Raw genomic sequence first — 27,389 nt, forward strand, 5'->3', positions numbered from 1 at the left:
GGAGCTGCAGCCCCGTCCCTGGCTGCAGAGCTCTCCTCTTCCTCAAGCATCAGTGTTCAGACTGGTTGGACAGAGCCCAGGGCCTGGAACACAGGCGGAGTTGCCAGAGTCCATTTCCAGGGCTACTTCCTGGACCGGATCTGCCTAGAGATGTGCCTGTGCTCCAAGTGCAAGACAATTCTCCTTCCTCTTCACATAACTAGGCACACACCTGACCCGCCCCACATCTTACTAAGACACATCACCCACACTATGAAAACCTCTGGGGCACCAAACCAAAAATTTGAAATATTATATTTAACAGATTCTAATGACTGCATAGCAAATCCTCTCACAAGTCAGGTGGTACCTGTTTCTCGGCTTCTACCAAAAGTAAAGGTGGGCCTGATCAAGCTGTTAGCTGACAGAGAGCTGACTATAATGTTTGATGATAGCATTGTGATTTCTGATATATAACTCACAAGTAGTCAAAGAAATGAATGACACTGTAACGAAACTCGTTCATTCTCAGTTTGTTTATGTGAATAAGGTTTTCGGTAGTATTTATAAAAATAAGTCAGAATAGAATTAATGCTAAATGTTTAGGAATAAGTAATATTAACTGTGGATATACAAACTAACTGAATAGAAAAAAACAGCTCATCCATCTTATCAAGAAATGCATTTTCCATAAAATTTTATTAAATATAAATATTTTGATGTAGTTATGTTGTCTCTTCAACATAAACACAACTGACTAAATTGTGTATTAACAGCACCTGTAATATCAATAGTAACTCAATCCAGAAGAAATTTCTCAATAGTTAGAGCCTTAAGATCACTGGAAATTTATCCCCTAAAATTTTTACACACACAAGTATAATAAGGTTATCATTAATAAAAGATTTTCAATCATATAGCAGGATAAAAGCCAGAGGGGAAATGGAATGGAAATACGTGTTCAAGAAGAAACAACGTAAGATATCTGATGACCGAAGAATAACTTGCTCAAAAAAAAGAAAAACAGGGACTTCCCTGGTGGTCCAGTGGTTAAGGCTCCATGCTCCCAATGCAGGGGGCCCAAGTTCAGTCCCTGGTTGGGGAACTAGATCCTGCATGCCACAGCTAAAGACCCTGCACACCACAACTAAGACCCAGTGCAACCAAATAAATAAATAAATATTTAAAAAGAAAGAAAGAAAAAGAAAAATAGCTTGCGCATGTATTTTTTTTAAATGGATGACAGCATTTAATCCTCTATGGTATTTAGAATACATTGGTACGTGTTAAAAAGATGTAACAGATTTATTTTAGAATGTAAAATTTTACAATATGCCAAAAAATACACCCTCACAACTGTTTATATATATGGTGAAAACTGAGTCAACTTAAAAACGTGCAAGAGAACAGAGTTCCTCAAAATTCTCTTAGGGGCACATGAGGGAGGATGTCTGAACAACCCCACCCCCTCTCTGGGCCCCGAGGCCTCCGTACCTGCTCACTCTCCCACCTGCCCCGTGCCTGCAGGCAGCATGTCCCCTCCATCACCCTCACCTTCAGCTGGACTCTCACAAACGCACAGACGCCCACGTAGAACTTGCCATTGTTAAGGTCAACAAAATCTAGGAGTGGGAAAGAGAACCAGCTGAAGAGGATACTGATCGCTGTGCCTCACCTGTATTCCTCCTGCTGGCGACTGAGCACGCCTTCCCTAGGTCCTTGCCTACAAAACACTCCTGCCAGAAGTCAGCCAATGCCGAGGAAGGGAAACGAAGAAGCAGGCACTGCCAGGAAGCATACTCACCCACGTTCTGCTGTGTGATAGAGTGTGCCCAGCCATTGTAGCCAAACATCTCATTGGCCAGATTAATTACCCTGTGACCCTCGATGTAACACACCTGGAAGAAAAATTAAAGAAGAAAAAAAAGCTTGTTAAAATTCCTTGCCATACTTAAATGTGGATCAAAATTTACTTAATCTGGGCTTCCCTGGTGGCGCAGTGGTTGAGAGTCCGCCTGCCGATGCAGGGGACGCGGGTTCGTGCCCCGGTCCGGGAAGATCCCACATGCCGCGGAGCGGCTGGGCCCGTGAGCCTTGGCCGCTGAGCCTGCGCATCTGGAGCCTGTGCTCCACAATGGGAGAGGCCACCACAGTGAGAGGCCCGCGTACCACTAAATAAATAAATAAATAAATTTACTTAATCTGGGCTTCCCTGGTGGCGCAGTGGTTGAGAGTCCGCCTGCCGATGCAGGGGACGCGGGTTTGTGCCCCGGTCCGGGAAGATCCCACGTGCCGCGGAGCGGCTGGGCCCATGAGCCATGGCCACTGAGCCTGCGCGTCCGGAGCCTGTGCTCCGCAACGGGAGAGGCCACAGCAGTGAGAGGCCCACGCACCGCAAAAAAAAAAAAAAAAAAAAAATTTATTCCTTACCAGCTCTTTTGGCAAAACCACCCTTAAACATTCCAGAGAATTTCTCAGTGAACTTAATTCAAAGATCTTCCAGAGGAGCCAGTTAGAACTAGTGTCTTGGGCCAGGCCATGCTTGGGCCACTGCAGATGACAGTGAAGGCTGGAACCCATCCCCGCCCAAAGACACAAACGTCCACTAACAGTGAATGAGAGACCTTCTGAATCCATGAGGAAAAGAGAGGGAGTTGGCAAGTTCATGGGAATAGTCGGCGTTGTGGGCACCCACTTTTCAAGCACTTAAACTCTCTCACCTTCTGGCCTCCTCCAGCCACGCGGCTACTTATGTATTCTGGGCCCAGCCTCTGCCTCAGAGCATTCTGGATGGCCTGGTACTCTTGTGCTGTGTATTGGTACTGTAATCCACAAAGGGAAAATTAAACTGACATTTCCACCATTCCTTATCAGCAAGTCCCCAACTTTTTGGTCTCCAGACCCCTTAACACTCTTCAAAAGTACTGAGGATCCTATGAGCTTTTGTTTATGTGGGTTATATCTATCAATACTAGGAATTAAAAATGAGAAACTCTGCAGGCACACATTCCAGTAACCATCAGAGCAATGATATCAGCACATGCTATATGGTCTCTGGAAAACACCCTCACTCATGAAAGAATGAGAGTGAAAAAGGCACAGAGTATTTTAGTATTATTATGAAAATAATTTTGATTTCACAGACTCTGAAAGGTCTTGTGGACCCCCAGGGGTCACTGGACCACATTTTGAAAACCACTGCCTTAGATGTTACTAATATGTTACCATCCCTACAAAACTTTCTCGAGCCAGAACTGGGAAACTGAAACTTCCCTCCTCGGAGTCTATATGACATGTATGTAGGCAAGGGAGCAGGAGAGGAGAAAACATGACAGGAAGCCCTGCTTCCATTTGTCCTCTTCTCTAGTTCAACAATTTCCCATCCTACACATAGAGAAATACACTCCTACTTGTTTAGATTTTCATCCCCTCAATACTTTTCCCCTTGCCCTGAATAAATACACACAAATAGATTTCTGGTAAGACAAAGGTAGAATTTGGGGGGACAAAGCAAGAATCTCCCTTATATGCACAGAATATCTCCACAAAGAGTACACCACCAGAAACTTTGGATGCCTCCAGAAAAGAGATCTGGGTGACATGTGGACAAGAGTGATAGGAAACAGTGAGACTTTTTACATACAGTCTGTTTCATTTTGAATGTTACAGCATATGAAAATGTAATCTATCCAAAAAATAAATAAAATTTAAATCTGAATGTAACCCCCAGTGCTGCTAAATTTCGAAAATGCCCTCAGAGCTTGTCAAAGACTCCCAAATGATGCACTTAAATGAAAAAAAAAAACAGTTTACATGTATATGATGGTGCTCTACCAATGGCTTCCCCATACCTTTTTCACTTAACCTCATTCCTTCCAGGTATGAAAAAAACACACGTACCTGACCAAAGCATAATACAGAGTTGCCACCAGCAGGATGGCTGTCACGGCTGCTAAGAATTGCTTCTTCAGTCCCAGACATGTTGATTCAGGTTGACCTCTAAATAAAAAGAAGATTAAAAAAATGATCTCAAAGAATGCTAGTGGTAAAAGGCAAGAGCCTCTACTAAAAATCAAATGAAGTAACTTTCCTTGCATACTTTAAACACTGACCCAGTCAAGGGCCAAGTTCCTCAGTGCTTAGCTATCACCTAACAAACCACTTAAAATCCTTTAGGGTCTGCTTCTACCTTTCTGCTAAAATTTTGCTAGCGTGGTGGTGCTATTAAAGGTGATTTTTACAATAAGAATGTATTGTATGTTATAATTACAATGTTCGTAATTGAAAAAGTCAGAATTACAAAAGCGTGCTAGGGGAGATTATGATCACCTGCTATATGGGCATCATGACCCTGACCTCTGTGGGGTTGAAGAGGAAACATAGGCCACCGTAGCGGAACTGCTGTCGCGGAGCCAACACGCCAGCAGGGGGGAGTGTAACAGACATGACGCAATGGAAGAGCAAGATGGCACAGAAGACCCTGTGTTCAGAAAGGGCACAGCATTAAACCACTAGTAGTCCCTGCAGTTTATCGCCTGGGACCTTGTTACAAATGCATATTCTCAGGCCCCACCTCAGACCCACTGAATCCAAAACCGGAGGTGAGGCCCATGTATGAGTGCTGGACCAAGCCCACCCCGTGATTCTGACACAAGCTCCAGTTTGAGAGCCACTGCATTAGACTGAGACCACGCAAGTGTGCAGTCTATTAGAAAAGAGAATTACCCTCAGAAAAAGCAGCTGCAGATGGCTGACCCGCTACCTGAGTGCCCCACCCGCTGCAGATCCAACAAAGTTGGGCCTCAGCACATCTGCATGCTATAAATCTTCAGATTGTTCACTCACAGTAGGACCACAAATCTATGAACGTCAACCAGTATGATTCCCCACGCAGTGTTCCAAGATGGTGTTTAAGAGCTGACATTCCAAGTGGTGATTTCTGGCTCCATCACCCACGAGGTCTTGACCAAGAGAAAAATCACATAATCTCTCTAAATGACGTTTCATCATCTAGAAAATGGAGATAATAGTATCTACATTTCCTAGGGGTTCTGTAAAGATTAAATGAGAAACTGCATAAAAACTGCATTAATGCAACTAGAGATTATCATACTAAATGAAATTAAGTCAGAAAGAGAAAAATAAATATCATATGGTATCACTTATCTGTAGAATCTAAAATATGACACAAATGAACCTATCTACAAAACAGAAACAGAAACACAGATATAGAGAACAGACTGGTGGTTGCCAAGGGGGAGAAGCTTGGGGGAGGGATGGAGTGGGAGGTTGGGGTGAGCAGATGTAGGCTTTTATATATAGAACGGATCAACAACAAGGGCCTACTGTACAGCAGAGAACTACATTCAATATCCTATGATAAACCATAATGGAAAAGAATATAAAAAAAAGAATGTGTGTGTGTGTGTGTATATATATAAAACTGAATCACCTTGCTGTACAGCAGTAATTAACACAACATTGTAAATCAACTATACTTCAACTTAAAAAAAAACTACATCAGAAGAGTGCCTGGCACATGTGAAATACTAAATAAATGTTAGTTATTGCTAAGTTCTTGTTAATTTTCTTACATACATTATGATGAAAATGCAGAAAACTAAATGATCATAAAACATTACCTTTCAGCTAAGAATTGGTAAATTTATTTATAATCTTGCACTAAAAAGTAGGATAGTGGCCTATACTAGGTTAGTCAATAGTTAGTGTCTAAAATTGTTAAATCTAGAAATAGTGGAATGAGGATATTACTTAGAACTATAAATGCCAGAAAAGACAAGTAAAAGAAAGAAACATCTCTTAGGAGTGATGCTGGTGTGAAGAACAGTGCAGCAGGGCTCGCCTTTTTAAAAATAAAACTTTTAGTGCTATTTCCTTTTCAAATATGTGCATGTATTATTTTAATAAAAATAAAAACTTAAATACCTGTTCCATAAAGCAGGGGTCAGCAAACTTTTTCCATACAGGGCCAGAGAGTAAATATGTTAGGTGTTGCAGGTTATATGGTCTCTGTCACTACTTCACTTTGGCATTTTAGCGTGAAAGTAGCCATAGACAATACATAAATGAATGGGCGTGGTTGTGTCCCAATAAAACTTTATTACACAAATGAACTTATTTACAAAACAGAAAGAGACTCACAGACTTAGAAAACAAACTTATGGTTACCAGGGAGGAAGGCCGGCGGGGAGGGATAGATTGGGAGTTTGGGACTGACATATACACACGGCTATATTTAAAATGGATAACCAACAACGACCTAAAGTATAGCACAGGGAACACTGCGCAATACTCAGTAATAACCTAAATGGGAAAAGAAATTGAAAAAGAATAAATACATGTATAACTGAATCACTTTGCTGTACACCTGAAACTAACACAACATTGTTCATCAACTATACTCCAATATAAAATAAAAATTTAGGGACTTCCCTGATGGTCCAGTGGTTAAGACTCGGTGCTTCCACTACAGGGGACATGGGTTCAATCCCTGGTCAGGGAACTAAGATCCTGCATGCCACATGGCATGGCCAAAAATAAATAAATAAAATAAAAACTAAGAAACAAACAAAAACTTTATTACAAAAAGAGGTGGCAGATTTGGCCCACAGGTCACGGAGTGGGATACTAAAAAGCTGTAGGTGAACAGGATGTTCACAAAGTCAAATGAGAGCCTATCTGGTTATCTGTTAAAAACAAGGGTATACACTGCAAATGTACTAATGCCACTGAACTGCATGCTTAAAAATGGTTAAAATGATAAATTTTACATTATGTACATTTTACCACAATTTTAAAAAAGGAGGGGAATAGCTTAACACAGAAAAGATTTCCATCTCACTCATGAAAGATTTAATACAGTCTGGCGGCCCTGTCCATCCTATAGCCATGCCGTCTGGCATGTGTGACTCCTGAGGTCAGCACTGCAGGGGTAGGCAGAGCTGGAGCAGTCATACCAGCTCAGAGCTGCCTTAGCTGTGACATGCATCACTCTGGTCACAGTTCCCCAGACAGAACTAGTCACACGGCCCCAGAGGCTGGGAAATGTAAGAAGGCATTTAAATATTTGGTGAGTACTGTCTCTACCACATCCATTTCTCCCCACTCCAGTAAGAACCCCTAGAAGGTGGGGGGTTCTTCCTGACTCTCTGTGGCACCCCCAGGGCCTAGCATAGTACCTTGCTCATAGTAGGTGGTCAGGAAGGGAAGTGTCTGAATATTAAATGAACGGATACACCAGTGAATGAAAGAAATACATAATGCAGGATATATAGACAAAGTATATTTTTTAATTCTAGAAACTAATTTTATAAGGCAGCAGTTACACTTCTCACATTTAAAAAGCAATTTGTTTCTACTTTTCTAAACAATCTTATAAGATTCAATATATTGAAACTAGTCTCTGTCTATAGACTAAAACATGAAATTATTTTTTAAAAAATATTTATTTATTTATTTTTGGCCACGTTGGGTCTTTGTTGCTGCACGAGAGCTTTTCTCTAGCTGCAGCGAGCGGGGGCTACTCTTCGTTGCGGTGTGCGGGCTTCTCATTGCGGTGGCTTCTCTTGTTGTGGAGCACGGGCTCTAGGCACGCAGGTTTCAGTAGTTGTGACTCGCAGGCTCTAGAGCGCAGGCTCAGTAGCTGTGGCGCATGGGCTTAGTCGCTCCATGGCATGTGGGATCTTCCTGGACCAGGGCTTGAACCCATGTCCCCTGCATTGGCAGGTGGATTCTTAACCACTGCGCCACCAGGGAAGCCCTGGAATTATTCTTTTTGCCAGTTTTAACTTTGGAAAAAACGCTTACTGTTCCGCCTCCCTTTCTAAAACTGTCCACAAACCATTTTCCTGTTATAAAATTAAAATGTCTTATTGTAGAAAGCTTTAAACATATCAAAAATATGGGAAGAAGTAAAATGTGGCTGGATTCCCACCAGCAACAGATAGCTGTTATCTTCTTCACATATGACTGTGCTTGTGTATGTGTGTTTTATGTGTATGTACATGCGTACCTGTTAAACCAAAGTAGATTCCCAATGTATCAGGCATATCTTACGCAGGACCTCAAGTCTTGGCCCTGCCTGTCTCTGAGGCCTCAGACCACTGTCTCCACCCTGGCTGCCATCAGGAGGACCACATACGTGAGGGTCCCGACCAGCAGCACACGGGCACAACCCTACGGCCCCTACTTCCTGCTCCCAGGGATGCCTCTTACCTCCCACCCTTGGCCTCGCTCCTGCATTTGAGGTGTGAGAACCCGTGGGACCCACCTGATGCCCACACGTGCACAATCGGCACATCTGGTGGAGCTGACGTACACGGGGCAAACCTTTCACCAGGGAGACAAAGGCGCTGAGGAGTAGATCCTCTCCTCTCCTCATTTAGGTGGCTGTCCTGGGGTGTGGCACCTTACACCTCCTCCAGGGAGACAGCTTAAGGAAACCAAGCAATCAGCTGTCCTTGTACCAAGGGGTGGCCAGCCTGGAAATGCACGCTTGACTGACTTCGTCTCCATCTCTCCTCAATCCCCTTTTCCTTCACTTCTGCTTCCTGGAATTGCACTTCCTAAAAAAATAATACCACATAAGCTTTTGCCTCAAGCTCTAGGTCCCGGGGTCCCCAGGCCTAGCAGACACTAGGGGTGCTGTGCTAACTATCTCATCAGCTCTCACCGCAACAGCACACGCCCAGCCTAACTTCCACACGCCAACACCTGCATCTCTACCTGGGGGCTTGCTTGGCATGGGGCCCATTCTGCACCTGTTCAGGGTAAGCCGCAAGTACCAGAGAACGGATGCCCCTGGGAGCAGCCCTCAGTGACTGACAGGAGCTGGCTAAAGTTTAAAGACCCTAGATTTCTCACCCCTTCTGTGGGATAAGCTAAGCCGTGAGTTCTGCGCTGGCTCCAGGCTCCTGGTGGAATCAGCTTGGGTTGCACCCTTTGTTGACTGCCTTTTCTGTCCCTTCTCACTGCCTCTCTGTTCTCCCAGTATGTCCTGAGGTCAGTCCCCAAATAATCTACTTGCACTTGGAGAAAAAATGGAGGGGGGCAAAAGACACCGTCACAATGGAGAAATCTGGCAGCCACCTTAACCAAGCAGTCAAACATAATAATATCACCAACATCTCTACCAATCTAATCACGACTCTAATCATGAGGAAATCATCAGACAAGTTGAAACCTACCAGGCCTGAACTCTTCAAAAATATCAGTGCCTCAAAAAACAAAACAAAGCAAAACAAAAAGGACAGTGAACTCTTCTAGATTCAGGGAGACTAAAGAGACAGGACAACACACTGTGTGACCCTTTACAGGAGTTTAGATCACAAAAAATAAAATCTGTAAAGGATATGACTAAGGCAATGGGGGAAATCTGACGATGAACTGCATTTTGGACAATGGTTCTGTATCACTGTTACAGATACTGAGTGTGATAACTCTATCATGGTCATATAGGAGAATGAACTTGTTACTAGGAGATACATGATAAAGTATTAGAATAAACTGTCATGTTTTCTGCAACTTACTCTCAAATCATTCAACTAATAAAATGTGTGCATGTGTAAAGACAGAGAGAGAGAGATAAAGTAACAAACCTATGAATCTAGGTGAAGGATATGCAGGCATTCATTGTATAACTTTCCTAGAGGCTTCAAATTTTCCAAAATAAAATGTTAGGAAAGAAAAAAAAAATGTTAGGAAAGACTTCCTGATAGCCAAAGTTACGGCAGCCCCATAAATCTACATATCCCAATACATCTGCCAGAAGCTATACGCGCCAACAGAAGGAACAGATAACACCACAAACACCCTGCACCTCCTAACATAATGAGAAGACTGAAAGTGGAAGTTTCAAACTGCCTAGAAGTAAAGAAATATATTTATCAATTTCTGGTGGAGATAGTTCTTGAACTCTCATCTCGACTTTTTGAGGAGAGCAAGGTGGGACCCAGATGGGAAGAGAAATGCATAGAAGGGAGAAGAGGAGGATGGAGAGCCCAAGATAGAACTAAAATCACTCCCGGAAAATGAAGACCCACACTAAGTATGAAGATACCGACGAAACATTCTGGGAGATGAGTGCAGCCTATGGAGAAAGAGACAAGTGTTATGTACAACTCGGTGAGGCAGAACTGGCAAGGCGGGGCTTCTGAGAAGAAGGAAAAAGGAATGACGGATGCCCTTTGAGACTGTCCTGTGAAGGGCAAAAAGGGGGAAATTTAGGATCCTATAAGACAAGAGAACATTTAAAAGTCAAAGGATATATAACCATCTCCCCCCAAATGCCTCCTAATAAAGAAACATACTCACTACACTTACAAAAGAATAAGGGGACTTCCCTGGTGGCTCAGTGGTTAAGAATCCGCCTGCCAATGCAGGGGACATGGGTTCGATCTCTGGTCCAGGAAGATCACACATGCCGCGGAGCAACTAAGCCCATGCTCCACAACTACTGAGCCTGCGCTCTAGAGCCCGCGAGCTGTAACTATTGAAGCCCAAGCGCCTAGAGTCCGTGCTCCACAAAAAGAGAAGCCACCGCAAAGAGAAGCCCGCGCACCACAACGAAGAGTAGCCCCTGCTTGCCACCACTAGAGAGGAAGCCAGGGCCCAGCAACGAAAACCCAACGCAGCCAAAAAATAAATAAATAATAAAATTACTAAAAGAATAGGAAATACTCGAAGTAGGAATCTTGTAAATCACCCCAAACTGTCAATCCTGTTCACAAAATGCAAAATTAAATATAAAAAAGAACTTAAGATAGTTCAATAGTGAACTTAAGATACTTCAAAAGACCCTAACACCATACACAAAAATAAGCTCAAAATGGATTAAAGACCTAAATGTAAGGCCAGAAACTATCAAACTCTTAGAGGAAAACATAGGCAGAACACTGTATGACATAAATCACAGCAAGATCCTTTTTGACCCACCTCCTAGAGAAATGGAAATAAAAACAAAAATAAACAAATGGGACCTAATGAAACTTCAAAGCTTTTGCACAGCAAAGGAAACCATAAACAAGACCAAAAGACAACCCTCAGAATGGGAGAAAATATTTGCAAATGAAGCAACTGACAAAGGATTAATCTCCAAAATTTACAAGCAGCTCATGCAGCTCAATAACAAAAAAACAAAAACCCAATCCAAAAATGGGCAGAAGACCTAAATAGACATTTCTCCAAAGAAGATATACAGACTGCAAACAAACACATGAAAGAATGTTCAACATCATTAATTATTAGAGAAATGCAAATTAAAACTACAATGAGATATCATCTCACACCAGTCAGAATGGCCATCATCAAAAAATCTAGAAACAATAAATGCTGGAGAGGGTGTGGAGAAAAGGGAACACTCTTGCACTGCTGGTTGGAATGTGAATTGGTTCAGCCACTATGGAGAACAGTATGGAGGTTCCTTAAAAAACTACAAATAGAACTACCATATGACCCAGCAATCCCACTACTAGGCATATACCCTGAGAAAACCAAAATTCAAGAAGAGTCATGTACCAAAATGTTCATTGCAGCTCTATTTACAATAGCCCGGAGATGGAAACAACCTAAGTGCCCATCATCGGATGAATGGATAAAGAAGATGTGGCACATATATACAATGGAATATTACTCAGCCATAAAAAGAAACGAAATTGAGCTATTTGTAATGAGGTGGATAGACCTAGAGTCTGTCATACAGAATGAAGTCAGAAAGAAAAAGACAAATACCGTATGCTAACACGTATATATGGAATTTAAGAAAAAAAAAATGTCATGAAGAACCTAGGGGTAACACAGGAATAAAGACACAGACCTACTGGAGAACAGACTTGAGGATATGGGGATGGGGAAGGGTGAGCTGTGACAGGGCGAGAGAGAGGCATGGACATATATACACTACCAAACTTAAGGTAGATAGCTAGTGGGAAGCAGCCGGATATTCGGTGCTTTGTGACCGCCTGGAGGGGTGGGATAGGGAGGGTGGGAGGGAGGGAGACGCAAGAGGGAAGAGATATGGGAACATATGTATATGTATAACTGATTCACTTTGCTATAAAGCAGAAACTAACACACCATTGTAAAGCAATTATACCCCAATAAAGATGTTAAAAAAAAAAAGATACTTCAAAAGAAATTAAATAATCTGAAGAAGAAGAAAAAAAAAAGATTGAAAATAACAAAGGAGCCTCAGGGTCCTGGGGGAAAACATCAAAATGGCTAACACATATAATCAAAGTCCCAAACGAAAAGGTTAAAGAGAACAGGGATAAATTTTTTTTTTAAAATAATGGCTCAAATTTTCCCAAATTGGGTGAAAGGCGTAAGTTTATAGATTTAGGAAGATCTGCAAATCTCAAAGCAGGATAAACACAAAGGAAATCACACTTAGATACACCGTAGGCAAAATGCTAAAAACCAAAAATAAAGAGAAAACCTTATAAGCAGTCAGAAAAAAATGGCACACTGTCTACAGAGTAACACTGTGAACGATGGCGCCACTGTGAGTTAAAAAAACATACTTAGGGGCTTCCCTGGTGGTGCAGTGGTTGAGAGTCTGCCTGCCGATGCAGGGGACACGGGTTCGTGCCCCGGTCCGGGAAGATCCCACATGCCGCGGAACGGCTGGGCCCGTGAGCCATGGCCGCTGAGCCTGCGCGTCCGGAGCCTGTGCTCCGCAATGGGAGAGGCCACAGCAGTGAAAGGCCCGCGTACCGCAAAAAAAAAAAAAAAAAAAAAAATACTTAGGAGTAATTTTAATGAACAATGCATAAGACCTCTTCAAACTATAAAATAGTACCAGAAGAAATTAAAGACCTAAATTAAACAGGAAATGCACCACGTTCATACATTTGAAGACTCTATACTGTTAATATGTAAATTCTTCCCAAATTGATCTGAAGATTCAATGCCATTGCAATCATAATCCCACGAGACTTTTTTTAGTAACTGGTAAGATGATGATTCTAACATTTATGTGGAAAATGCAAAGGATCTAAACTAACAAAATCAAACTTGAAAAACAACAAAGTTGTTGACCTACACCGCACAACTTCAAGACTTACTATAGGGCTTCCCTGGTGGCGCAGTGGTTAAGAATCCACCTGCCAATGCAGGGGACACGGGTTCGAGCCCTGGTCTGGGAAGATCCTACATGCCTCGGAGCAACTAAGCCCATGCACCATAACTACTGAGGCTGTGCTCTAGAGCCCCCGAGCCACAACTACTGAAGCCCCCGCACCTAGAGCCCACGCTCTGCAACAAGCCACTGCAATGAGAACCCAGTGCACCGCAACAAAGAGTAGCCCCCACTCGCCACAATTGGAGAAAGCCCGCACACAGCAACGAAGACCCAACGCAGACAAAAATAAATAAATAAATGAATAAATGTATTTATTTATTTATTTTTTAAAAAAAGATCTACTATAATTAAAACAGGGTGGTACTGACATAAGGAGTGACCAATGGAACAGAAGAGTCCAGAAATCAACTGCCATGTATACAGTCATCTGAATTTCAACAAAGGTACCAATGCAGTACAACGGCATTTTCAACAAATGATACTGGAACAACTGGATATCTGTATGGGAAGAACATTTAATATTCTTCACAAAATAATTTTCACACCATTCACAAAAACTAAAGATGGATCATAGGCCTAAACATAAAAGCTAAAACTATAAAATTCTTACAAGAAAATACATAAGTATACCTTCACAACCTGGAGGTAACCAAGATTTCTTACTTAGGACTCAGAAAGCAATAATTATAAAAGAAAAAATGACAAATATGACTACATCAAAATGTAAAACTTTGCTTATCAAAAACAGCTCTAAGGGGCTTCCCTGGTGGCGCAGTGGTTGAGAGTCCGCCTGCCGATGCAGGGCACATGGGTTCGTGCCCCGGTCCGGGAAGATCCCACATGCCGCGGAGCGGCTGGGCCCGTGAGCCATGGCTGCTGAGCCTGTGCTCCGCAATGGGAGAGGCCACAACAGTGAGAGGCCCGCTTACCGCAAAAAAAAAAAACAAAAACAGCTCTAAGAAAATGAATAGGCAACCACAAAGACTGATATCCAGGATATAAAAAAGACATACAAAGAATTCCTACAACTCAATAATAAAAAGACAATTAACCCAATTTTAAATGGGCAGAAGATTTGAGCAGGCACTTCACAAAGGAAGATATAAAAATGTCAATAAACACAGGAAAAAGTGCTCAACATCATTAGTAATCAAGGACTAAAATTAAAACCAACCATAATGACATACCACTCTACACCCACTAGAATGGCTAAAAATAAAGACTGACAACACTAAAAGTTGGCAAGGATGTGAAGCAACCAGAATGCTCATACACTGTTGGCAGGAAACAGGCTGATAAAACTACTCAGCTATAAACACATGGTACCCTTCATGAAAAAAGAATGACTTGAAGATGAAGCCAGCATTCCAGAGTTTAGAGCAGCAGGCCACAGAGGATTAGTCCCAGGCCTCGAACCCTAATGGTTCTTTATATACCTTGGATATCAGTTCCTTGTCAAACAGGTGTCAGTGCTTGTCTATTCATTTTCTTAGAGTTACCTTAAATAAGAAGTTTTCAATTTTAATGTAATCCAATTTATCTTTTTTACTCCCCCAGTGGTTATTGCTTTCTGAGTCTTGTCTAAGAAACCTTTGCACACCTCCAGATCATGATGATATTCTTCCATATTTTCTTCTAGAAGCTTTATGGTTTTATAATTTTTGAAACAAATCTGACAATTTCTTTAGAAATTAAACATGCATTTGCCATGTGACCCAAGAACTCTTCTGATAGGTATTTTTCCAAGAAATAAAAACATATGACCAAAAAAAAAAAGACCTTTGGGGGGGTGAGGGGTAAGAGCCTTAGCCAAGATAGTGGCTGTAATCACGAAACTGATGAATTCAAGATATTAAGATTGGCAAAAATGTTTTTTATTCTCATCTATTTCCTTATCACCTAAAAGCATTTCTAATTATATATGGAGGGACAGAGAAAGGAAGGAAGGAGTAAAGAGGAAAGAAGGCACGCTACATAAGGAGAGTTTCCTCTTTTGTATGACCTCATCTTTATTAAAGACAGGGCAGGGCATTATCATGAAGGGTTAAATAAGCCACCTTTAAAAGCGTAAAACTTTAGTTTGTAAACATGGGAGAGCAATGGAAATTTCAGGCTGAGAATTAAAGGTCTGTGTCAGCAGCGAATAACTGATGGAGAGAGCAGCCGGAGTCTACGTTACAACAGTCCAGAGAGGAAATGACAGAGGCTCAACCAAGAAAACAGCCACGGAGAGAAGGGGTGGACTCTGGATTTGCATCACAGGCAGAAGTGACCCAGCTCAGTGCGCGGTGAAGTTCTGACTGTGCAGATCAAGAAGAACAGGACTGGGTATCAAAATTCTTTATTTTCATTTATGTACATGCTACTCTCATGTTCGTAAGACTTCTTTCAAAATTTAGCAACAGAGCAGAAAAAGAATTATTTAAGTAAAAAGAAGGAAACATCTCAAAATGTCATCTCTTCCTTGAAGCCTTACACACCTCAGTACACTCTCAACAGAATTAACCCTATGTTCCCATAGCATTTACACATTTATCACAGCACACCATAACCCACACTCTGCCGCTGGAGAACAGCGGGGCCGTATACTAACTACCGGATCTCCAGGACTGAGCAGAGTCCCTACCCAGCTTGCAGAATAAACAGCATTTTAGCTTTATTTTAGCTCCTCTCCGCTTCAAAACTGCCAGAACGTTATTAAAAATGAATACCTTGAGTGGAAAAATGTTAAAAGTCACAGAAGTTGAATCAACATCCCCACTAGGCTTTCTGCCCTTGAATAACTAAATTGGTTACATAGTCCATTCTCACTATTCATGATACTCATGTTCTACAGTTACCACGAACACTCAATAATCCAACACCGAGCCACTGCTCCTAGCAGAAATACAGGCCTAGGTTCCTGCGAGCCTCCAGTCACTACGTTTTCACCGACCAGTCAATACAAAAGCTTGCTCTGCCTGTTTCTGTCCATTAAAGGCACCCTATTTAGTATGTATTGTTGATGCATAACTACTGAAATCACAGCCAACAGCACATAACTCAGGCCCGAACAAAGCTCATCTAAGAGAAGCTTGCCGTGCATGTCTCTCTAAGGCACATCACAGCCACCCTGCACTTCGAACACCAGACAGCACTTCAGCACTAAGCTTGGAGAACATTCTAAACCGTGAAATCACAGCAACACGGATGGACTTGGAGGGCACTGTGCGAAGTGAAATAAGTCAGAGAGACAAAGACAGATACTGCATGATATCACTTATATGTGGAATCTAAAAAACACAACAAACTAGTGAACAAAACAAAAAAGAAGCAGACTTACAAATATAGAGAACAAACCAGTGGTTATCAGTGGGGAGAGGGAAGAAGGGAGGGGCAAGGGCGGGGCAGTGGTACTTCTGAAAGTTGTAAAGAACTACAGAATTTAAAGAATCCCTCATTCAATTTTTTTAAAATGCGTTAAAGGAAGAAAATGGAATCACTAACGAAAAGCATAAAACTGTGGCACTAAACATGCCACAACAAGGACGCAGGTTTACAGTGTGAGCGGAGACAAGAAGGCAGGGGCACGCCTTGCTGGACCTGAGCTGGGGACGGGCGCGTTGGCCCTGCTATCTACTTGGAGGCTCCCGAGGAGTTTTAGCCGGGCCGTGCATCCGCAAATAACGGAGATGAACTGGGCGTGCTCGGAGGTCAGACGTCTCCCACAGCTCTCAGCCACCTTCTTCATGCGCTCATCTCCGAGTCCACCCAGTTCCTATCACGCGTCAACAGGTCTTGGCGGCATCGCTGATGACACCCGCACACCGACGCTTCTCTGCCTGTGCCCACCACAGCCGACGGCCCAGCAAGTGCTGAGCCGAGGACAGAAACACTGTCAAACTTTCCTGCAAGACAGCGGACCCGACGCCACTGGAACACTACCAGCTCCGATCCCAGAGTTCAATGTTGGCAGAAGGGTTTTAAGTTGACTGTGCCTCCGACTGTGAGTTCCGTGGAGGAACAGAGCTCAAAAGGTCTCGGAAGCCAAAAGGTGCAAAACCCCAAATGCCCATCGACTGACGGAGAAACACAACATGGTCTCTCCCTACGCTGAACTATTATCATTCGGCCGTAAAAAGGGGCAAGTGCCGACCACTGCTACAGCGCGGACGAACCCCGAGGACCTGTGCCGCGCGCAAGGAGCCGCCCACGAGAGGACAAACGCCGTCTGACTGCAGTGAGGTGAACTATCCTGGCCCCGCAAACTCAGAGATAGAAAGCGGCCTGGTGGGGCTGGGCAGCGGGACAGGAAAAGCGTTTACTACGAGCTCGGGATTTCCTTCCGGGGCGATGAAACGCTCTGCAATTGGACAGCGGTGATGGCGGCCCAATCCCCTGACTATACTAAAAACCACTCAACTGGTCTCTTTAGAAGGATGAATTTAGTCGTATGTGAATTCTCTCTCAATTTTTAAAGAAAGGTCTAGAAAGGCTGAAGACGCGCTCACCTGTCAAATCCCTCCTAAACGGTTAACTCCTTCCCCGCCGCCTCTCCCGCCCGGCGGCCCAGCCGCGTACACCCTCCGTCCCCGTCCGCGGGCACCAATTACCCCGCGGCCCAGTCCCGGCCCCGCCCGTTCCGGCGCCCTCGGGCCGCAGCGCCCTCGCGGTTCAGCACACGCTGCTGGGCCTGGGACCACTAAGCCGGGACTCGCAAGACGAGCTCCCCACCCGGCGGAGACCCCACTCACGCGCCTCGGCCACGCAGCGCGCACGAAGCTCCGTCCTGACTGAACGCGAGCAAGGGCGCTCGGGCACGGCCGCTCGGGCACGGCCGCGCAGAGGACGCTGGGAAGAAGGTCCGGGAGGGAGAGCGCGCCCGGCTGCGGTGGGCTGAACGCGGAGAAGGGCGCTCCGGCGCGACGGCGCAGAGGACGCTGGGGAAAAGGTCCGGGCCAATCTGCCCCGGGCCATAACTGCGTGAACGCACATAAGGGTCCGCGGAAGAAGGTCAGACCGAAAACGTGCTGGGCCACTGCCGGGTACAGGAAGAGGAGCCGCAAGTCAAGTCGGAGCGGGAGCAGAGCCGTCTGTCGAGAGCCGCAAAAGCAAGCTAACAGCGTGAACCTGACCTCCGTGCCGCCGCTCACTCCGCTTGGCTTCCGCGGACCCTGCGCCGCCGGGATCTCTGCTGCCCCCTGGCGGCCGGCGAGCTCGCCTGGCCTCGTGGCGCCGCCCTCAGCTCTCCCAGCCAGGCAGCCCGAGCCCGACGAGGGGCGGCAGGACGGCTCGGCGCCGCCCAGTGCCCCTAGGCTGCTGCGGGAGAGGACCGTTCTCCTGCATCCTGCTAAGGCCGGTCGTCAGAACGCGGCCTGGATCGCAGGCCGAGGAGCCCTCCGGCCCAGGCCGCGCCCGCTCCCGCCCGGCACACGCCCGTCACCGCCCAGCACACATCCCCGTCTCCGTCCCGGCTCCACACGCCCACCTCCCCGCACTCCCCCCCCCACCCCCGCCCCCGGGTCTGCAGGACTCCCAGGCGCTCGCGTCGAGAGAGACGCTGCGTGGCGACCTGCGCTCGGGACGTCTTACAGCACCGAGCAAAGCAAGATTAAAAAGTTGTCATCGCGACTCCGAGCTGATTGCGGAAAACTCCAACAAAATCAGTCTCTGCGTTTTCCAGCTGTTGCCCAGGAGCCCTTCCAGCCGCGCTGACCCCGATGTGAGCAGCAAAGCCCCGGGCGAGTCACCTCCAGCTGAGCTGACTGCTCACTCCTCCCGGGAGCACCCCCCGTCCCCCCACCCCCAGTGCATTTGGTAAAGAAAGGAATGTTGGCTTCCAAATGGTGCTGAGACAGTTACTGTTTGGAGTTATATTCCTTATCAAAATATGCACTGAAATAAATTACAGCTGAATTCAAGGGTGAAATGTTAAATACACGCAGATACGCATAAAACAAAGTAAAAAAAATATGCAGATGAATATCCGACCTCAGCATGCAGAAAAAAGCTGTCTAACTATAAAAGCTGATAAAGTAATCATGAAGTAAAAGATGGATAAATGTAGCTACCTACATTCAACTCTTTTAGCTTCTGGAAGTAGAAAATAAACAAGAAAGAGGGGGAGATATTATTGACATGTATGGTGAAGAGAATTCATATATAAAAACTTCTAACAACTCAGGAAATACAAATGAAGTGAGTGGATATTTCACAAAAGGAGAAAGATAATAAAGAGGAAAAAAGGTTTAACTTTAATTAAACCAAAAAGCATACATATTAAAATAAGTATATAAATATAGATGCAAAAATCCTCAACAAAATACTGGCAAACAGAATCCAACAACATATTAAAAGGATCATACACCATGATCAAGTGGGATTCATCCCAGAGATGCAAGAATTCTTCAATATACGCAAATCAATCAATGTGATACATCATATTAACAAATTGAAGAATAAAAACCATATGATCATCTCAATAGATGCAGAAAAAGCTTTTGACAAAATTCAACACCCATTTATGATAAAAACTCTCCAGAAAGTGGGCATAGAGGGAACCTACTTCAACATAATAAAGGCCATATACGACAAACCCACAGCAAACATCATTCTCAGTGGTGAAAAACTGAAAGCATTACCTCTAAGTTCAGGAACAAGACAAGGATGTCCGCTCTCACCACTATTTTCAACATAGATTTGGAAGTCCTAGCCATGGCAATCAGAGAAGAAAAAGAAATGAAAGGAATACAAATTGGAAAAGAAGAAGTAAAACTGTCACTGTTTGCAGATGACATGATACTATACATAGAGAATCCTAAAGATGCCACCAGAAAACTGCTACAGCTAATCAATGAATCTGGTAAAGTTGCAGGATACAAAATTAATGCACAGAAATCTCTTGCATTCCTACACACGAATGATGAAAAATCTCAAAGAGAAATTAAGGAAACACTCCCATTACCATTGCAACAAAAAGAATAAAATACCTAGGAATAAACCTACCTAGGGAGACAAAAGACCTGTATGCAGAAAACTATAAGACACTGATGAAAGAAATTAAAGATGATACAAACAGACGGAGAGATATACCATGTTCTTGGATTGCAAGAATCAATATTGTGAAAATGATTATACTACCCAAAGCAATCTACAGATTCAATGCAATTCCTATCAAATTACCAATGGCATTTTTTACAGAACTAGAACAAAAAATCTTAAAATTTGTATGGAGATAAAAAAGACCTCGAATAGCCAAAGCAGTCTTGAGGGAAAAAAACGGAGCTGGAGGAATCAGACTCCCTGACTTCAGACTATACTACAAAGCTACAGTAATCAAGACAATATGGTACTGGCACAAAAAAAGAAATATAGATCAATGGAACAGGATAGAAAGCCCAGAGATAAACCCACACACCTATGGTCAACTAATCTGTGACAAAAGAGGCAAGGATATACAATGGGAAAAAGACAGTCTCTTCAATAAGTGGTGCTGGGAAAACTGGACAGCTACATGTAAAACAATGAAATTTGAACACTCCCTAACACCATGCACAAAAATAAACTCAAAATGGATTAGAGACCTAAATGTAAGACCAGACACTATAAAACTCTTAGAGGAAAACATAGGAAGAACACTCTTTGACATAAATCACAGCAAGATCTTTTTTGATCCACCTCCTAGAGTAATGGAAATAAAACCAAAAATAAACAAATAGGACCTAATGAAACTTAAATCTTTTGCACAACAAAGGAAACCATAAACAAGACAAAAAGACAACCCTCAGAATGGGAGAAAATATTTGCAAATGAGTCGTCAGACAAAGGATTAATCTCAAAAATATATATACAGCTCATGCAGCTCAATATTAAAAAACCAAACAACCCAATCCAAAAATGGGCAGAAGACCTAAGTAGACATTTCTTTTTTTTTTTTTTTTTGCGGTACGCGAGCCTCTCACTGTTGTGGCCTCTCCCGTTGTGGAGCACAGGCTCCGGACGCGCAGGCTCAGCAGCCATGGCCCACGGGCCCAGCTGCTACGCGGCATGTGGGATCTTCCCGGACCGGGGCATGAACCCGTGTCCCCTGCATCGGCAGGCGGACTCTCAACCACTGCGCCACCAGGGAAGCCCCCTAAGCAGACATTTCTCCAAAGAAGACATACAGATGGCCAAGAAGCACATAAAAAGCTGCTCAACATCACTAATTATTAGAGAAATGCAAATCAAAACTACAATGAGGTATCACCTCACACCAGTCAGAATGGGCATCATCAGAAAGTCTACAAACAACAAATGCTGGAGAGGGTGTGGAGAAAAGGGAACCCTCTTGCACTGTTAGTGGGAATGTAAATTGATACAGCTACTATGGAGAACAGTATGGAGCTTCCTTAAAAAACTAAAAATAGAACTACCATATGACCCAGCAATCCACTACTGGGCATATACCCTGAGAAAACCATAATTCAAAAGGACACATGCACCCCAATGTTCATTGCAGCATTATTTACAATAGCCAAGTCATGGAAGCAACCTAAATGCCCATCGACAGATGAATGGATAAACAAGATGTGGTACATATATACAATGGAATATTACTCAGCCATAAAAAGAACAAAGACGTGGATGCATCTAGAGACTGTCATACAGAGTGAGGTAAGTCAGAAAGAGGAAAACAAATATCGTATATTAACGCATATATGTGGAACCTAGAAAATGGTACAGATGAACAGGCTTGCAGGGCAGAAATTGAGACACAGATGTAGAGAAAAAGCATATGGACACCAAGGGCGGGGGGACGCGGCAGGGGTGGTGTGCTGAATTGGGCGATTGGGATTGACATGTATACACTGATGTGTATAAAATTGATGACTAATAAGAAACTGCTTTATAAAAAAAAATAATAAAATTAAATCAAAGAAATTTTTAAAAAATAAAGAAGGTAAAATTCAAGGTTTCTTGCACTGCTTACGTGGCACTGCTCTCAGAAAAAGTTATGAGAAAATTTCATATTAGAGTTACACGATCTTGTCATTTAGAAGTAGATAATTTGAGTAAATAAATAAATAAATATTTTTAAGAAATAAAATAAGTATATAATTTCAACCATTTCTGTTTTGTTAGGAAATTGAAATATTTATTTTTATATAATTATTACATATGTTCTTACTGAAAAATACAAACAATAAAAATTAATCTAGCATTTTACGTAACCATTCATATGTCAAAACCAGAACTATTCTCAGAGTTGACCACTGTTATCTGTTGATGTATATAGTCTTACTGACCTTGTATTTATGATCTTACATCGAAATAATTTTGTCTGATAATATTCAGTGTGGATGATACTTTCATACTGTTGGTAGGAATATAAACTGATGCAACCTTTCAGGAAAGCAATCTGGGACTATATATCAAAAACATATATCCTCTGATACAAGAATTCAACTTGTAGGACCTTAGCAACTAAGAAAAATATCAGGGATGTACACAAACATTTCTTTATAAGGATATTCTGCACAACATTATTTATACCCTGAAAAATTACTGAAAATGAATTAAAATGTTACATTATGGAATCTGTTAAATAGTACAGCCATTAAAAATCATGTTTAAAAAAATGCCTATTGAGGGGACTTCCCTGGTAGTTCAGTGGTTAAGACTCCACACTCCCAATGCAGGGGGCCCAGGTTCGATCCCTGGTTGGCCCGCATGCCGCACGGCCTAAAAATAAAACAAACAAACAAAAACTACTGACGTGGAAAAAAGAATTTTCAAGATCATTTTCTGTGGAAAAAGCAGGGCCCAAAACTATACACTTAAAACAGCTTACCCACACTCATTAGGATGACTACTGTTTAAAAACAGAAAATACCAAATGTTGACAAAGATGTATAAAAATTGGAATAATGTGCGCTACAGATAGGAATGTAAAATGGCGCAAATACAATTGTGGGCCTTCAAAAAAATTAAAAATAGAATTACCATATGATTCAACAATTCCATTTCTAGTTATATACCTAAAAGAATTGAAAGCAGAGTCTTTACAGACACCCATGTCCATAGCACACCCATATTTGCACACCCACAGATATTTGCACACCCATGTCCATAGCAGCATTATCTGCAATAGCCAAAAGGCGGAAGCAACCCCAGTGTCCACTGACAGATGATGGACAAACAAAATGTGGTGTGTCCACACAATGGACTATGATTCAGCCTTAAAAAGGAAATAAGTTCTGATACCTGGGACAATATGGATGAAGCTTGAGGACATTACGAAGCCTGTCCGAAAAGATAAACACAGTATGACTCTACTTATAGGAGATTCCTAAAGTAGTCAAATGAAGACTGGGCATAGAAGAACAATTTTTTAAAAGGAAAGTGTTCATTTATGTTGTTAAAATGGTCTTAAGCTTCCATGTGAGATACGTGGCTTTCCTCTGTTTTGTGTAGAGTGCTGTATAACATGTCACTTCAAAATATTTTACCAGTTAAGGGTTCCCACAGTATAGTAAATGGTTAGTATTTCTCATTCATTCATTTATTCATCTTTCATCAAATAAATATGTATTAAGCCATTCCTGTGTGAAAGACACCAATGCAGGCACTGAGGAGGGAGCAAAGAACAAAGTCCAGGATCCCATGGGGCTTGTATCCTAGAAGGCAGAGAAAGGGTGAGCAAGCAAACAACTATACGGTACGGCTGGTAGAAGGAAGGGCTACGACGAAGACTGAGGCAGGAGCTAGCATGATGAGAACGGCGGCGCTGTTTAGATGGAGGGATGATTTGGGGAAGGCGTCTCGGATGAGGTGACTTTGCAAAGAACGAAATGAAATGAGTGAGAAGCTATAAGGGAAAAACTACCCTCTTCCTCCTGTGTATTTCTCCTTTACTCTCATAATATTGACACACTCACTCTTCCAACACCAAATGTGTGGGTTTTGCACATATGCAATTCTCTGCAACACCAGCTGGGCGTCCTACAACGCCATTCAGTTCTGACACTAACTGGAGACAGGCAGACTCCACGGGTTAAGGGTTCACTCCCACAAGACTGCCCCTCACTTCAAACGCCATTTGCAAATAATAGGTCCCCAAGCTATCCACCAATTCTGTCTGAGTTGTCTACAAATCAGAGGTTCCCCCTACTGGCCTTTTTGGACTTGATCATTTGCTAGAAGAGGTCACAAAACTCAGGGAAACACTTACTTAGGTCGACCAGTTTATTATGTAACAAAGGATATGATGAAGGATACAAGATGAATAGCCAGATGAGAAGATATGTAGGAAGTGGGTCGGGAGGGTCCCAAGCGCAGGAGCTTCTGTCCCCATGGAGTTGGGGTGTGCCACCCTCCCAATACATGGATATGTTCACCAAGCATAAGCTCTCCAAACCCCAATTTTGGGATTTTTATGGAGACTTCATCACATAGGCATGATCGATCATTAGCTCAGTCTCCAGCCCCTCTCGCCTTCTCAGAGGATGGGGGGGGGGGTGTGTGTGGTCTAAATGTTCCAACCTTCTAATCATGGCTTGGTCTTTCTGGTGACCAGCACCTCCCCTGCCCCCCTCCTGAAGTTATTTAGAAGCCCACCCAGAGTCACCTCATTAGAACAAAAGACACTCCTATCATGCAGGAAATGTCAAAGGATTCCTAAAGCTCTGTGTCACCGAACCAGGGTCAACGACCAAATGTTAGAACAAAAGATGCTCTTAGCACTCTTATCATTTAGGAAGATACAAGAGTTTTAGGAGCTCTGTGCCGGGAAGCAGGGACAGAGACCAATATATATTTACACATTTTTCTTTTTTTTCCTTTATTACATTATGTAAGTTTAAGGTGTATAATATGATGATTTGATATACATATGTACTGTGAAATGATTACCAGAAAAAGGTTAGTTAACCCATCCATCACCTCACATTGTTACCTTTGTGTGTTTGTGTGTGGTGAAAATTTTTAGTATGTACTCTCTTAGCAACTTGAAGTATACAATGCAGTATTAACCAGCCGCCATGCTGTACGTACATCCCCAGAACTTATTCATCTTACTACTAGAAGTTGGTACCCTTTGACCATTTTCAGACTTCCTTCCCCACCCCCACTCCCTAACCACCAATCTACTCTCTGTTTCCATGAGTTTGAGGGTTTTGTTAGATTCTACATGTAAGTGAGATCATACAGTATTTCTCTTTCTCTGCCTGACTTATTTCACTTAGCATAATGCCCTCAAGGGTCCATCTATGTTGCCACAAATGGCAAGGTTTCATTAATTTTTTATGGCTGAGTAATATACCATTGTGTATATATGTACCACATCTTCTTTATCCATTTATCCGTCCATGGACACTTAGGTTGCTTCCAAATCTTGGTTATTGTAAATAATGCTGCGATGAACATGGGGGTGCAGATATCTTTTCAAGTTAGTGTTTTTGTTTCCTTTGGATAAATACCTAGAAGTGGAATTGCTGGATCATATAGTAGTTCTATTTTTAATTTTTTTCCATAGTGGCTGTAGCAATTTACATTCTCCACATCCTTGCCAACTGTGTTATTTCTTGTCTTCTTGATAATATCTATTCTAACAGTTGTAAGGCAATATCTCGTGGCTTTGAATTACAGTTCCCTGATGAACATCTTTTCATGTACCTGTTGGCCATTTGTATGTCTTCTTTAGAAAAATGTCTATTTAGCTCCTTTCTCTAATTTTTAATCAGATTGTTTTTTTCCTATTGAGCTGTAGGAGTTCCTGATATATTTTGGATATTAGTGCCCTTACCAGATATGTGGTTTGCAAATATTTTCTCCCATTCTATAGGTTGTCTTTTCATTTTTTGGATTGTTTCTTTTGTTGTTCAGAGCTTTTTAGTTTGTCATAGTCCCACTGATTTTTTTTTTTTTTTTTTTACATGCCACGCAGCTTGTGGGATCTTAGTTCCCTGACCAGGGATTGAACCCGGGCCATGGCAGTGAAAACACTGAGTTCTAACCACTGGACTGCCAGGGAGCTCCCAGTTATAGTCCCAGTTATTTTTTTATTTTTTATTTTTTTGTGGTACGTGGGCCTCTCCGCAGCATGTAGGATCCTCCTGGACCGGGGCACGAACCTGTGTCCCCTGCATCGGCAGGTGGACTCTCAACCACTGCGCCACCAGGGAAGCCCTATAGTCCCACTTATTGATTTTTGCTTTGTTGCTTGTGTTTCAAAAAATTGTTGCCAAGACCAACGTCAAGAAGCTTTTACCCTACATTTTCTTCTATGAGTTTTCCTGTTTCTGGTCTTACATTTAAGTCTTTAATCCACTCTGAGTTAATTTTTGTGAGTGGTGTAAGATAGGGATACAGTTTCATTTATTTGCATGTGAATATCCAGTTTTTCCGGCACTGTTTATTGAAGAAACTATCTTTTCCCTGTTGAGTATTCTTGGCTCCCTAGTCAAATATTAGTTGACTGTATATGTTTATTTCTGGGCTCCAAATTCTGTTCCATTGGTCTATGTGCCTGTCTTAAAGCCAATACCATACTGTTTTGATTACTATAGCTTTGTAATATAGTTATAGTATAACTATCTTAATAGTAAATACTGGTAATATACTAGTAATACTAGTAATATAGTACCCCTATAGGGATACAAGCTCAGTGGGGGCAGAGAGTTTGTCCACTATATCCTCACTATCATGAACTATACTTTGCACACAGCAGAAATTCAATAAATAGTTGTTGAACAAATGAAGAATTAGTGAGTTTTGTAGGAAAAAAAATACATGCTTTTAGGGGTTTTTTTGGTTTTTTTTTTTTTTTTTTTTTTTTTTGCATCCCAGGAACACCAAAGAATCATTTAACATTCCAACAATGAGAATTGATTCATACCAAAAGTAAAATGGTCAGGCTTCCCTGGTGGCGCAGTGGTTGAGAGTCCGCCTGCCGATGCAGGGGACACAGGTTCGTGCCCCGGTCAGGGAAGATCCCACATGCCGCGGAGCGGCTGGGCCCGTGAGCCATGGCCGCTGAGCCTGCGCGTCCGGAGCCTGTGCTCCGCAACGGGAGAGTCCACAACAGTGAGAGGCCCGTGTACAGCAAAAAAAAAAAAAAGTAAAATTGTCAATAATTTTATTTAAATGAGAATTTGGTGGGATTGTGCTAATTGAATTATGTATGTCAAATGTTAGATAAAACATGAAAATATTCACTTATATATATTCACAACTGAACATGTTATTTGCATTACAGGAATGCAAACAACAAGTACGTTTTTACAATATTAAGTGTGAAGTACAAAATCTAGAAGGGGCAAAATGAAGAAACTATGTAGAAAGGTTTATTAGG

At 42.6% G+C, this 27,389-nt stretch overlaps 1 protein-coding gene across 16 annotated transcripts in view; it reads right to left on the reverse strand.

Moving 5' to 3' along the window:
- RAD52 (RAD52 homolog, DNA repair protein) overlaps window positions 1-27,389 on the reverse strand; it is a 54,654-nt gene that overhangs the window by 12,111 nt on the left and 15,154 nt on the right. For 2 of the 16 annotated variants that reach the window (XM_033867251.2, XM_033867241.2), the window contains exons 1-6: window positions 4,825-8,234; window positions 4,309-4,459; window positions 3,880-3,978; window positions 2,700-2,801; window positions 1,784-1,877; window positions 1,474-1,601 (exon numbers count right to left, since the gene is read on the reverse strand). In XM_033867251.2, coding sequence (XP_033723142.1) covers window positions 1,474-1,601; window positions 1,784-1,877; window positions 2,700-2,801; window positions 3,880-3,960 — 405 coding nt within the window. In that variant the 5' untranslated portion in view covers window positions 3,961-3,978; window positions 4,309-4,459; window positions 4,825-8,234. Of the gene's footprint in view, window positions 1-1,473; window positions 1,602-1,783; window positions 1,878-2,699; window positions 2,802-3,879; window positions 3,979-4,308; window positions 4,460-4,824; window positions 8,235-8,269; window positions 8,289-17,670; window positions 17,781-17,811; window positions 17,956-18,050; window positions 18,071-18,192; window positions 18,331-27,389 lie in introns of those variants that run through there. The other 14 variants (XM_073789262.1, XM_033867249.2, XM_033867248.2 and 11 more) reach the window with 12 other exon arrangements.

Source organism: Tursiops truncatus, chromosome 11 (assembly GCF_011762595.2).
Source record: "Tursiops truncatus isolate mTurTru1 chromosome 11, mTurTru1.mat.Y, whole genome shotgun sequence".
Classification (NCBI taxonomy): Eukaryota; Metazoa; Chordata; class Mammalia; order Artiodactyla; family Delphinidae; genus Tursiops; species Tursiops truncatus.